The sequence below is a fragment of the Trichoderma gamsii genome (genome assembly GCF_001481775.2).
Source record: "Trichoderma gamsii strain T6085 chromosome Unknown Scaffold_20.2, whole genome shotgun sequence".
NCBI lineage: Eukaryota > Fungi > Ascomycota > Sordariomycetes > Hypocreales > Hypocreaceae > Trichoderma > Trichoderma gamsii.
In genome coordinates this window covers 444,474-458,753 of record NW_020171357.1, presented here as the reverse complement: position 1 = coordinate 458,753, position 14,280 = coordinate 444,474, and the positions used below count along the sequence as shown (strand labels likewise).

At 50.5% G+C, this 14,280-nt stretch overlaps 3 protein-coding genes across 3 annotated transcripts; 1 reads left to right on the top strand and 2 right to left on the bottom strand.

Moving 5' to 3' along the window:
• Positions 1-2,383: 2,383 nt before the first annotated feature.
• TGAM01_v206153 (hypothetical protein) lies at positions 2,384-6,182 on the top strand (the record flags this gene model as incomplete). Its single annotated transcript, XM_024549806.1, has 8 exons — positions 2,384-2,874; positions 3,343-3,868; positions 4,046-4,555; positions 4,626-5,150; positions 5,208-5,286; positions 5,345-5,658; positions 5,721-5,964; positions 6,025-6,182. The coding sequence occupies 8 exons, from the start codon at positions 2,384-2,386 to the stop codon at positions 6,180-6,182; spliced, it is 2,847 nt and encodes a 948-aa protein (XP_024405468.1).
• Positions 6,183-8,364: 2,182 nt separating this feature from the next.
• Positions 8,365-8,995, bottom strand: TGAM01_v206152 (hypothetical protein; the record flags this gene model as incomplete). Its single annotated transcript, XM_018802597.1, has 2 exons — positions 8,365-8,874; positions 8,933-8,995. 2 exons carry the CDS (start codon positions 8,993-8,995, stop codon positions 8,365-8,367), a joined length of 573 nt encoding a protein of 190 aa, XP_018664104.1.
• A 1,989-nt stretch (positions 8,996-10,984) lies between these two features.
• On the bottom strand, positions 10,985-13,933 carry TGAM01_v206151 (hypothetical protein; the record flags this gene model as incomplete). The annotated part of the gene is made up of 1 exon (XM_018802598.1): positions 10,985-13,933. One exon carries the CDS (start codon positions 13,931-13,933, stop codon positions 10,985-10,987), a length of 2,949 nt encoding a protein of 982 aa, XP_018664105.1.
• Between the last annotated feature and the right edge of the window lie 347 nt (positions 13,934-14,280).

Below are 14,280 nucleotides of genomic sequence, written 5' to 3'. Positions count from 1 at the left end.
GATGTGATGGGAGGGGGGACCATACTGACGGAGTCACGTCTGCGGAGCCTGCCAGACAACCACACATGGCAATTCGCTTCATCAGCATACGGAGCGAGCCGCTGCGGTCCTGCTGGGCACCATGACTTGGATGGCCTCTCGCCTCTGCGTATCCGGCGTCGTCTCGTGCAAATGAGACGCATCGCTCCGTCTCGTTCGGGTGAAGGCAAGCAAGCTGGTGCATTGCTAGATTCGCTCGGCTCAAGTGCCAAAGCCGGGAGTGCCTGTCCTTGTCACACACACTCACAAAGCCGACATCCATACAAAGCCCACAAAAAATATATATCTCGCCCCATCACCGCGCCTCCCTTCAAGCACGGAATATCACTCTGTATCTGTGCCAGTTGATGGGAATTACACACTTGTGAAATTCTCAGCGTCTCAAATGCTGCTGGCATACAGAGCTCTTGGAAGAGGTAGTGGGCTCTCTTGTCTGGAGCGTGGCAGTAGGCATTTGTCGTCCTTATGGCAAATTGAGTAAGAGAAACAAATACAAATACTGGTCGTACGAGTCACATCTTTGGCAAAGGGGAGCGGACTCATATGATGCCCTTTCCTCTTCACTTGCGTCTTTTTGTCCTGAAAGATGATTTACCAGAGCAGAAAGACGACTGCTACGAAACAAGAATGATATAAGTTGCAGCACGTGCAATAAAGCTTGTTGGCTGTAAGCATGCTTGGACTATGTACGTGATGATATCCAGTCTGCGGCATGTCATGCCTCATCGACATGGCAACAGCATGTTGGAAGACCCGCGCCGGCACAGCTGTACAGCCACAGGCGGGAAGAGAGCTGAGAGAAACTGAGTAGTGAGCATAATTTCCGACATGTCGCCCTGTTCCATCAAACATCAATAAAAGTCGTCCGAAGCTGTCCAGTTTTCAGCTCATACCATCGCAACTCGGAACCGCTTGAGGTGGAGCACCTCAAGCAGTACCTGGCTCTACGGGTGCCATACCATACACACTCGTACTTTGTACATATCTTGATTCCCCTCCTCCCATGTCGATGGCGGCCACTCAGAAGTGCATAAAAGTGACAGGGACGGGGCTTCGAACGTCGACCGGTGAGACCCATCAGTGAACATCAGCAAGGCTTGGGTCTCGTGCTGGGGCGCCGCAGTCTGTGATTGGACCCTTGTATGTGACGAGCGAGAAAGTGGATTCTGGAGTTGGAGCTTGTAGCCGCCATTGGAAGATTAACGGCCTGGCCAAGGTGTTTCCTGCATGATGGCCCCCATCAGGACGGCCAACCAGGGTCTGGAGGTCTGGACTGGCCTCGTACACATGGCGTACTGGAGCTGTTTCTGTCACATCCGACGAGTGGTAGCGCAGCCCGGTGTGGACGAGAGGCTGATGCGTTTTGCTCCGACTTGCAGCGAGAGTTTGGTGGCTGTTTGCTGCTAGTATATTGCTGCTGCTGCTGCCGCCGCTGCTGCTGCCGTCGGTGATGATGATGATGAAGATGATGATGATAGTGGTGGTGGTGGTAATATCCGGCACTTGCAGTAGTACTACTGCATATACGGGCGTCTGCCTTGATTTGAGAGAGTGAGCAGCCGCAGGAGTCAGAGGAGCGGCAGGATGAGAGGCTGCGACCAGCGTGTAGTCGCATTTGTCTGTGTCGGTGAAATATTGGTAGAGCTGAAGCCATCTCTGCAAGGAGGTGCTGTTTGTTTCTCCAGGCCGCATTGAAGTTGATACCTCGGGCAGAAAGAAAGCTACATGGCGATGTGCTGCGTTTGCGTGCTCCATCCAGGTATCCAGCTCCTGCCTTGTCGGTGATGCAAGCTCAGAGGATCGGACCGGCACTCATTCCGATAGGTAGTACTCAACTGTATCGAGACCTGGAAATGCTGCCTGCACTTCAAGCTTGTCAAACTCCAATCCACGACAATCCATGTCTCGTCGAATTCATGTCGTGCCAGATCCAGGCCCCAGCCACGGCCCCAGTCCTCTGCTTGCCATGCCTCCGCCACCAGGCCCAGAATGGCCGACTCAACTCCAAAAAGAAACGAACTGCAACCGTCCCGGCCGCGCTGCTAGTCTCGGGTCCCCTTGCGTCTGAGGCCTTTTTCAGATTGGCAGACAGCCGCCAGTCGCCGTGATGGGGGGTGAATAATAGCGGGCGGCGATGCGGGCGCCGCAGCAGAGCTGAGAAGAAGCAAATCCAGCGCTGTTCAGCCGCTCCTCCAGCTCGGCCGCCGCGAGACAGGCCCCTGGCCGATACCTCGTCGATACCTCGTCCTCTTCGCCAGCGCCGCGGACGGCAATGTACCGCCATCTGCTGCAGGGCGCCCGACGACGTTCCCTGATCGAGAAGGCTACGTCCCGATAGAACGGTATGGGAGGCGTCGCGGCCATCGAGCGCATCCTTTGTGCTTTCTGGTGCGACGAGTACTTGTACAAATACGGCCCCCTGCGATCACAGTTGCTGTCAATCCCCCGGTTTCCTTTCCCACCCTTCTCTGAGCTCCTCCTTTGGGCGGTGCCTCTCGAGTTCTGCCTCCGTCAGGCTATTTCGTTTGATGTGATACGGTACGACCAGCGCACATCACCCCCGTTGAACAGACGCAGCGGCCAGTCCCACGCTGCCCGCTCTCCCGCTTCTGCGTCCCCTCGGAAACGCTCCTGGGGGCTCCTCTCTGGTGGAAACTCTGTGCCCCGTCCCGGCTTCGTGCTGTCTCCCCTATCGCGCGGCAGACAACTGCTTGTCCTTGCTCTTTTGGCCGGTTTCAATCATCGAGCTGTGCAACACACCCTCCTGTGGCCTGCCAGCGTTGCGCCGCAGCAGCCATGGAGACAACCGTTGTGGTACGCTCTCCCAGCATCCCCGTAAGTGTGACGTCCATCCCCATCTCTGGTACGATTTGTGCAGGTGGCGGGCAGCATGCATTGCGCGAATGAATGAGTCGCTTGGCTCTGACTCGCTGCGGTTCTGGCGATTCCGCTGCTCTGGCTTGTTATACGCGGGAGATTCTTTCCTTTCCTTGATTCATCAACTTACTTTATTTCCTTGCCTTTTGTTTTATTTGTCGTCTCGCACCCCCCCAAATGTTACCCCCTCGTTTACTTGTATTCGTCTACTCCCAGCTGTGTATATATGACGCATGAGATGGGCGGTGCGCTGCCTGTCTTATCGGCTGTTGCAGCTTGCCAGCCCCCTCATCCTACTGAGCCGGGGGTTGATGCTCAACCGGCCAAGACAGCCTGAAGAAAGACATTGAGTTTTGACCGGTTTCCTTCATAGTCCTCCCCAGCAAGCGGTCGTCGGCAAAAGCGCAGAAAAACAAGCAACGATAGTGTGGCCTCCAATGATACAACCTCAGCTGCCTTTACCTGGCCCTATGGAGTCAGTTCAGCGACTCATGGCGCACAGTCTTCTATTCAGCTCTATCCGTATGATGCGGCTTACATGCTCTCTTCGTCGACAAACTCTGCTGGCGTCACCGAAACAACGCGTGTGCCGGTGGTGGCCCCTGCTGGACAATTGTCTCTGAATGGTCTGCCACCTGATCCCCAGGTCTATAATGCATATCAGCCGCAGCCGTATGTAGGTAACACAAACGGTGGCCCTTGCCCGCCGTACTCCCTTGGATCTGATAATAGGCTTTACTATGGCGACAGCACCATGCTGATCCAAGGCCATCCCTCCCCAGAGGCGCTGAATGCATTTCCTTCTCAGCATTTTCATGCCACTAGCCAACCCGATAGCTTCAACATTGCCCGGCCTCGTTCCCAGCAACAGTATATCTTTCAAGGGGTGCCATCATTTGGTCCTACCAACTCTGACTTATTTCAGCAAAATCCGCACACTCCTGTTTATACCGTGAGTCAAGACCTATGTCCCATCCCCCCCCCGGATTAAGTCGTCGGCCTTGCACTACCTTCTACTGCATCCATATATTTCAAGAGCAAGAATTTGGCCCTTTCTAGATTCAAAGCAACTATTTCTTCCACAATCTCCATCAATTGAATTAACCACTCGCTCATCTTATTACTTCAGGCACCACAAGAGACCACTCCTCTCACTCAGGAAGCCCAGGATACAAACCTTCCATACCCGGCTCACTTCAACGACCCCGTCATGGGAGGAGGACCGTATGACCCCCATGACTCTCGTCAAATAGCCATGAATGAGTATCAAAGTCAAGCGCCCGGAGCGATTTCTCCGCCCTTCACAGGATTTGGAGACATGCTAGATGGAGCTATTCAAACGCAGAATTGGCTGCCCATGATGAGTCCTAACCACGAACCTCGCCAACATGGCCGTGCTGAGCCTGCCCATCATCATTATATATCAGATGATTTGGAAGAGCTTGATAATACAGACACTGATGCGGATGCCCATGGCAGTTCGCCGGAAGCAATTGTGGAACCAGTGCCGTCTCTTAAGCGGACAAGATCTCAGCTCGCTTCGGGTCCTCCATCAAGGCGAACTATCCTTGGGTCTTCCAAACAAAATGAGGTCAAGAAGGTCAAAGCATGTGTTCGATGCCGGATGCAAAAGATGAAGGTAAGCCAGATTTTCGTTTCTTACGCCCGAGCCAATTGGTTTGTTTTTGACGGCTAATGTCGTGCGGTAGTGTGAGCCTGACTCAACGGACCTGTTGGGAGATTGCGTAGGGTGCAGAAACTACTCGAAGACGTCAAAGAAGACAATCCATCGAATGCCGTGTTATCGCGGCAAAATCACAGACGCCGTCTTGTACCGCAGTGGTGGGCTTCAGCTCACTAACCGCTGGAGAGGCACGGACATGAAGGACGTGGGAGACCGGGTCAGTCCAAGGAGCTTTCGCACCATCTCTTTCACTCTGGGTATATCCAAACATCCCATCATCGTGAAGGTGACCGAATTCCGTCCCCGTGTTGGCGATGTGCTTGCGCGATTCTGGACGGTCCCTGGCGGTGAGCACGGGGTGCGAAAGAGGAAAGACTTGGCGCCCTTTTGCTTGGCCGACATTCATAAAACCGCAGCGTACTACAAGGAATATATCGAGAATCATGCAGTCGAAACTATGAAGAGAGAGAGAGCTGGTGGGGAGAGAGCTCCACGAAACATGGTCGAGACGACATACAAAGCAGCCATAGAACACTACGAAGATTTGACGGTAAGTGATTTCAAGATCCGCTTGTGATTGATTGGGTTTAATAACAGGCCGGCTTAGAGTAAGCCCTTCCTCACATTGTCTGAGGAGAAGGAAAGAGATTTCCTAAAAGTTTTGTTTCATTTCTGGTTTGCCATGCGTAAGTTGTTGCATAATCGGATGGAGAGATGCAATTGAGGCTGACTAAGAGCTGCTAGGCCACTCAACTGGGTCTTCGTGGATCTGCGGCGAAGATACATTGGAGATGAAGCCCGAGATGAGAGATGAATCCTATCCATTGTTTGGAAAGGTTTCGGTGCCACGCATGATACTGGCTCAGTTTGACAGCATCAACACCCATCTTCTCCACAAGTATGGAAAGAAAGTTCTTAGCGAACTCGAAGGCTTCATGTCACGAGGCTCGACAACGATGTGGTACACGGTCTACCTTTGCTTGTTTATTCTTTTGCGCGAAGCAAGCTGGTTGAGCGAAGATCGCTATCGCCACGCGCGAAACAATTTCGGCTCTAGTGTAAGTGGAATCTGTGCCATGCTAGTCCAGTGCTATTTCTTATTAACCTTGCCTTATTTCAGCTTCGTTATTCGATCCCCGAGTTTGTAGAGCAACTGCAAGATGGTTGCAACAATCTTCTTCACCATTGGCATTATTACAACACCGATGGATGGACAGAAACCATTGGTCATCCTGACAGACATAAGACTAGTCTGGCTTACCTGAATTCGTGCCAACACGCGCTTGTGTTGGATGCCTACGATGATGCTCAAACACAGAGACAATTGGGTACATGGCAAATGTACAAGGAGAATAACGGAAGTGGTAAGTTTTGATAACGCTGTGAGTAGCGAGTTGCAGTATTGCTTACCAGTTTTATTGCAGTGGAAGCCCCGGCTCCGAAAGTGATTGAGGGTAGATCGTATCAAGGGCGCCAGAGCCGTTACGATTGGGACCACTCCCACTATTGGATTGCGCAGCTGTTTGAAGGCAATTGGGGGCCACATCCAACGTACCAGACAGAGCCGTTGTCCCCATATTAGAGTGTCAGGATAGGATTGGCACAGGTGACATCATATCCAAACAGATGGGTTGCATTGCATGATGAACACAGCGAATGGGTATTTCGGAGAAAAGCGACGGATTTGATGGGACAAGGATATAAAGGTACAGGTAATCACTCTTTTAGTTAAGCCACTAGTGCTAGTAATAATTCACTCTTTTTTGACGCTGGGGATTTCACGACCGGATATCATGGTGCATAGTGTGTCTGGTTTAGAGGCTCTTCTTTCAAATCATATTAGCCAGCGAATCATTGAGCATGGTCTTGGCGTCACTTTGACGTTTGACACATGGGGTTCCTCAACAGCCTTTTGTCTGATCGTCCGAATCAATATATAGTCATGCAGCCGCATATGCGGAGCTGTCACAACGTACTGCGCATGGTGCTGGCACGCCCGCAAGTCTGCCTTACTTGTCATGTCATATCATATGCAAGTCAGCAGGAATAACAAGCCAAATAGAGTAGTAGTAGTACTACTAGTACTATGTCGGTACTTGTGCCGGATGTCTCGATTTGGAGCACGCATGTATAGATGACGACCATCTACTTGACGATTATCATTATTTGGTGTAAGTGGATTTGTATGTTTGAGGTGCCGTCAGGCTGACGCGTATGAAGGGCGGATAAGCGCGGAGCGGTACCATATGCGTTTGCGTTGCTCGAGGACCCAACAACATGATATTGCTGCCTAGGTAGGTATACTCCCTACTTTTTATATTTTTTTCCTTCCCCTGAGACTCACTAAAGGTTTACCAATTCCCATTTTTCCCGCGCATTCTCAAGCCAAAAAAAAAGCGAGAAAACAACTCCATATTCCGCCTTCCGCAGAGCCGTGCCCAATTTAGTTCCAAAGCATGTTCTTAAAAAAGGGCTTTGACTTGAAAGAGCAACAAGCCAGTACATCATGCATGCCAACACCGTTAACACGTATATACGACTCCATTCTCCATACATTTTGCCCACGCCAGGCCCCGCAACGAACCGCTGTCATCGGCGGCAAAAAAAAAAAAAAAACTTGATACTACTAGAACCATTCAATGCTACCTGATAGTAGTAGTAAACGCGAAATACTGCATATAGAATAGCAGATGATTCAATAGACACTGACATAGGTAAAAGCAGGGAGTGTTTACCAAACATTCATGCCATGTCGAACAGCAGATCAACAGAACCAACAGACCAACAAGCAAACAAACAAAACCAAACCCTGAATGCCCATGTGTAGGTAAAATCGGGGGCCTCCTCTCAAACTAGGATTAGCGCATGAAAACGAGCGGCAAAAGACGGGAAGGCCCAGCGGCGCGATTCAGCCCGTCCGTCTCGGCTCGGAAGCTAACGCATGGACCCCCCGAATTCTACTACTACTACTACTAGTTGGGAGCTGGGAGCACTATTGGACTTGAAACCAACTACAGGTACTATCTAGTGATTAAAATTGGTGGCTGCCAAGCATTGAAGGCTTTTAATTGTTTGTTGGCTCGAGACGTTATTAGTTTTTTTTCTTTTCTTTTCTTTTCTTTTCTTTTCTTTTCTTTTCTTTTTAGATTCAGGTGCCCAAGTCATGGAATCGATCATGTAATGTGTCTCACTTTCAGCTACCTACAAAGCGTGGCTTGGCAGTCGTCAGGGCCATGGCCGTGCAAAGGAAGCTCATCTGCAATCATCTAGACAAAGGGCCGCATCTAAACAGAAAACAACTGAGAAATGAAGCGCCAAGTCATTTTGATTAGTACTACCTAGATAATTGCTAGACTTATAGGACATATCCGGGCTATACCAAAGCAACACACATCTTACACAAGCAGTAATGACTGAAAAAAGCAAAAAACCCCAAACCCCCAAAACCCCAAGAGCCCCCAAATCTTTTACCCCTAGGCTCTATGACAATCCTTTTTGTCTATGCCTCTCTAGTATTCGATTCCTTTCCAGTGCATATCCAGCCTGGCTTGGTCGTCATGTGAATAGGACGCCAGTTCATGCAAGTTCAATATGCCCTTGCGCACCCCAAAATCACCCCGAAAAGAATCCATAATATCGCCTTCATGTCTAGTATTTCCCGTAAAGTCCACCTTGTTGTACACTTTTGCCCGCCTCCGTGGATTGACGCAAGCCGTTCGTCTTCGTATGCTCGTAGTCATTGGTTATCGATGCTGGAAGCGCTACTAATCTAGCTTCAGCATCTTCAAAAGCCGTGACTCAGGTATAATGCCAGAGCGATCCGTGGGGTCATTGTCGAGGAGGAACGGTCTGCCTTTCTCTTTCATCCTGATTTGAAGTCTAACGTCGTAACTGACACCCTTCAATACAACTGAACTTGCCCAGCCTTCTTCGGGCCACTCTTCATCCACAGAGATGACCTCTCTAAGGCCACTTCCGAAGCCGCGCGAGCGAAGACGCTGAGCCCGCCTTTTAACTCCGTGAGCAGCGGGAGGCGATTTGATGGAAGTCCTCTCCTTGATAGCTTTCACAGACTTTTCAAGGGTGATGGTAGCAACGTAAAGATCCTTGTACTCTTTATCCATCTTCCACGCCTCATATTTAGTGGCTGGCGAGGTGAAGATGAGAGGGAGTGGGATTCCTACGAGCATCTTGGATCTGACGTATTCGACGAATTGGGAAATAAAGAGACGGTTCCATGGCGACATAACCGCTTTGAAGTATGCTGTGTCGACCTAGTCAGGCACGTCAGTAAAAACAGCTTGTGACTCTCGATATTTGCGCACTGCTTACCGGTTGGAATGGGTCATGAAGCGAGCCCCAGTCACTTGGCGGGCTTGGAGGAGAATTTTCCATGTCAGGTAGCAGATACTCTCGAAGAGACGGTATCGCATAATCCCTGAAGACTTCACGCACCTCACTATAGGAGATGATTCTTCGTTCGATCATGCAGATATATAGTCGCCTGTGAGTTATAGACGACGCCGCGGTGCGACAGATCCTTCGCATTTCCGCCATCTTGAGAAGAACTGTTTGCGTGTGCCCCAGATGAATGAGGTATGTACAGGGGCAGCAAATATTGCAGTGCCAGAAAGACTGAGCACCCAGTGACGACAGAGCAAGGCTAGTCAATTGGATAGCCAGAAAGCAAGAATTGTAGGCGTCAAGGAAATGAAACGAGTAATCGGCGTAGTTGACCTGTCTGATATTTGGAGTATATGTAAAGCCAAATCGGAAGCTGTTGAAGAAGCCTCCAAAGAAGATCGAGTCTTGTTAACCAGGGGGACCAACGGAGAGTAGCCGAGTAGTCGAGATGTTGTGCAGGCGAATAACAAACATGGAGGGAAAGGGAGCGCCGGAAGCTTTAGTCTTTTTATAATCGAGTTAGAAAATTGATGCCGAAGAAAAGTTTCTGGTGGAGGCGCTTGCAAACTGACAGAGAATAGACTTTGGAGCCGAAAGATACTAATCTCGACCAGAGGACCACGCAAAACATCGCAGCGTAGAGTCAACTGTATTTGTTGAGTGCTCTTCGACGGCAGCACTATGCATGTATCAGCACAAGGGCGAAATAGTATTTTATTGTAGAACGATTTAGCAGAGTCCGCTCAGTTTAACTTTGGGGCGTTTGCTAGAAAGTCTTCTTTCGCCGGTCGATCGTGAGTTTCTGAGATATGGAGCATCAAACAGAGCTAGAGACAAGTCGAACGACTTGATCCATCACACAGATAGAGCTAGTCAAGACGAATAGTCTCGGTAGACACGTAGCGAAAAGTATAGCAGAAGTCTTTTTTGGTTCATCCAGAGGAGAAGTTGGTGACGCGTCCAAGAGAAAAATAGTAAAAGAAGTGCGAGAGAGACGATCAAGCAAAAGAAGCAAAAGGCCGCACATGGAAGCAAAGAAAAGTAGGTGAGAGAGAAAAGAACAGAGGAGATGATGAGAGAGGTGATGAACAAGTTGAGGTTTCTCATGGCGGTGCCTGCCAGTTGAAGCACTGCCTGACCGCTCTTCATCCGGTAAACTTTCTGCAACGGCATTTCCAATTCTGCATTTCTGCATTTCTTTTTCTCTCCATCTCTTTCTCTCTTTGCGTGTGTGTTGTGTCCTAAGTCCGATGCATGGCTAGAGAGAATTCGTTTGTATGCCAAGCTTTTGCCCCTATCGTGCAGTCACTTCTCCCAACATAGTGTCTAGGCAAACACGACAGGTATACACAGCCGCTACAAAGCAGGGACACGCACATGCTTCTATCAAACGCTGTCGAATAGGCTGCAAACGTTACCGCATGATTATATGAGAGAGAAGCCACCCTCCACTTGGGTATAGCCACTGGGCCGGTGGCTGTTGAAATGAACATGCCACGCAATAACTATCATAGCCACTATGTCAGTGGCTGTTAAAGAACACGAAGCCAGTTATGTTTTTGGCTGCTAACCAGATGAAGCTATTGCCATTCCTGGCTGTAATCCTGACGCGGAGCCAATAATATTCCTCGTCGTTGAAATATATGAAGCCAATAATGTTCCGAGACTCGCCACATAAGAACTATCTACAAACCACTGCTATATATATAAACTCCCCAGCTTCACAGCAAGGTATCAACATGAATAATAGTACCAAAAACACTCCCATATTTCGCTTGCAGCATGCCCAAAGCCCCACAAAAAGGCGCCAACTCCTATAATCTTCTCTCCACAAACGTGTCCCTCCAGCTGGCAATAACGTGAATCTACTGAAGTCATATCAGAAAAAGGATATTCTTCCGACCTTCTAGAAAAAGTCACTTCAAGCATTCAGCGCCACCTCATCTTCTTCCGGGCTAGCCGCCCTCCTTTATTGAGCATCTAGCTCCGATCATCCCTCTTCAAAAACATTTCCAGCACAACCCGCTCTCGGTCCCTCTTCGCCTTGTCCTTGTCATCACTCGATCGGAACAGCAGCGGACTCACTAGTTCAGCGTATCTCCTCTCTCGTGTCCTTCTCTTTCTAGCTGCCTCAGTTTCGTTGGGGCGGAAGCTCAATCGTCGCGTGAGAGCCCCGAGCGCTGGTGTTGGTGGCTGGGTGGCGGGACTGAGCTCAGCAACCACACGCGATAGGGTCGCCGTCAGGAAGACGAATGCAATGTTGTGGCTTGGGGAAGTGGAAAGCGAGTCCAAGATGTGGTTCTTCACATCGGGCCATGCACTTACGGGAGTCGACGTGAGGTTGGGCAATTCTATTGAGAGCTTAGCCCATAGATGCGGCGGGATGAGCCCATCCATGAGAGACGCAAGGAATAAAAGTAAGACGGAAGAGTAAATCTCCAGCTTTTGTGTTGATAAAAGTTCCACGGGCAGAGCGTCTGTAAGAGGCGAATGGCTATCCAAGGCTGATATCAGTGCTGCTTTGAGAGTGTCTTGTTTGTCGGCTTCTATCGTCCAGGTAGAGGAATCCAATGGCCAGCCAGGGTCCCGCGGGATGGTCAGCTCCTCCAGCATCGCTTCATCCGCTACACATCGTTCAGTCATGGTTTGTATCACTTCGGTGAGCTTGAATAGTTCTCGGGGTGCGGAGCAGTGCACGTCCCAGTCATACGTAATGGTTCCTTGGATATTGTTATCTTTGACAAACTTTCGAATTCCGTAATCGGGAACGCGAATTAGCTCGTCAATCGATCTTCCAAAGCAACTCGGGAGCCATGTTCCGTGTACTGGCACAAAGTGATCTTTGCCTCCCTCGACGCGCAAGACCAAAACTTCATCTAGCTTGCAGCTGGTGTCGTTTAACCCACGCACATGTGAAATCTCGGAAACTCGTGCCTCAATCACGACCATTACCGTCTCGCCGGGTTCGAGGGTCACTGACGATCCCAGCATGGCTTTATGTCCATCATCGTCGGGTCGGTGGAACGAAGTCTTGAGCCATTTTGCTGCACCTGATTCGTCTTCACTAGAGTGCGACTCGTTTAGAAACTCGAGGCTAGCAGCGGCACTGCTGGTATTGGCAATGGTTATGAGGCAAGAATGCGTCTCGAAGAAGCCTACTTTGCCAAAGTCGACGGCACCGTCTGTCTGGCCGTAACCGCCTTCCACGATGAGGGTGACGCCGGGCCGGCCTTCGTTCTCAGCTCGGTCCAGCTCAAAGGCAATCTCTGCATGAATCTGCGCCTTCTTTTCCTGGTCAACAGCGTCGTAGTTGAGTGTAAATGTGGAAACAACCGGCTTATGGTCTGATGATGTGACTCGCTGAAACGAGTTGTAAAGCTCAAGAAAGAGTTCTTCTTGTGAGGCATCATTCAATGCTTCCCCATCGTCATTTTCGTCGTATTCATCATATTCATCATATGCCTTGTAATTAGCGGTGGCACCCTTTGGAGGCAAGTCTGCTGCTCCATCGGCGTCAGGGTCGTAGCTAAAGAGGACATCATCATCCTGATCAAGCCCTCTTGCCCTCATCTCTTCGTCTTTCCGCTTGGTCTCTTTCAAGGCCTCTGCTTTCTTCTCATACTCCTCTCTGTCTTTGCGTGTCCTGTAAAGGATCCGATCGCACCAGCTGGGAGCCCTCTGCTTCTCGCTCGTATCGAATAAGCCAAATGTACCGACGTCGTATTTGAATGTCGGTAAAAATGAAATGGGGCCTTCTCTCCAGCCGTCGTGGAAAAGCCTCTGTTTTGCAATGACTCGCCTCAGCTGGTCATGCGGCAGCAGTGAATCGATAGTTGCTTGAAGAGATGCCGGGTCCTGGCTGGGATCATCTGGGAAGTCATCTGGATCCGGCAACGAGCTGGCTGAGTCAAAACTCTGATCAAAGCTATGATCGCGAGAATGCATTGATGACATTGTGGTTGTCTCGTCATCGCTTTCAGAAGTTCTCGTGACAATAATTCCATCGCCGCCTTCTATGGGTGGTGGCACCTTGTCGTTGCTCAGATCGTACTCCCCTCGAGCATGCAATGTTAGGAGCCTTCTGATGTCGTCTCCTGGAAGGCCGTCTAGGCGGAAGTTCAAATCTCCAAACCAGAATGCGTAGTCTTCGTCCCCAATCCGGTCTCCGTCGTCATCAGACACGCCGCTAATCACCACCGGGTCGAACTGCGTCTTGAACACGATCTGCCCTACATCCCAGCACCGTCTGTCAAGCGATGCGTTATCTGCGCCGCTAGCGAGATGGCAATTGACAAAGAGGAGCTTTGTGGTTTCTCCCAGCACAAGGCGCGTTGCTACAGCCCCTTTGTTTCCAAAATACCCAAGAAGACCGGTTCCGACCTGCCGCGTGGACACATTGCTGATGGTGGGAGCAATCGTGGGAGAAGCGTACACCAAGAGTAGCAGCCCCGTCATTTGCTCAGACACAACCAGTTGGTAGCCCGGAGGCATTGCCGCTTCCGCCGCTGCAGTCCATTTCTCCATGGGTCCGTTGTCAACGTATATTCGGCTCATGTACTCTCCAGTCTTGCTGAGATCCACCACCTCTTGCAGTCCCAGAACATAGAGATCATAACCCTCGCCACTCTCTAATTCCACTGGCTTATGGCCTTTCTCGTCCGACTCGGCTGGACGCTTTGAGGGGCCATCTCCTGAGATGTCGAGCCTCGAGATGGCCTCGCCAGTTTCAAATTCTTCGGTGAACCAGCTCGCGAGGTCTTTGTCGGTTCCTGTGCAGGCCGCCACATTCCAGGTACCCACCTTGATGCGGACCGTGTTTGGACGAAGATATTCGGAGCGACGAGACAGCACAGCTCTGGCCAGAGACTGAGGGACTCCGACGTCCACCGGCTCAGACCCGACGGACTGGTCTCGCGGTGGCTCTTCCATTGCGTAGTGCGACGATGTCGAAGAAGAAGATAGTTGAAAGCGACGTCGCTACCTCTCAGAGTCGTGGATCTTCTTGCGACCGCCTGGCTGCTAGATCATGGTGCGGCGGCAGTGGTTGCGACTGCGACACAGGCAGAGACGAGATGGCCGCATATGCTATAAGTGTAGCTGTACAATTCGTAGATGTAGCAATTATGCAAGTCTGATACTGTGAAAAGCTGAATAAGCAATAACAGGCTCGGTGCTGTACTCCAGCCGAATAAAGGATTTCCCAAAACTGCCAGGCACCGACGATGCAGCAATCAAGTTTGTTGAGCAAGGTATCGTTACAATGGATGGCAATGTCG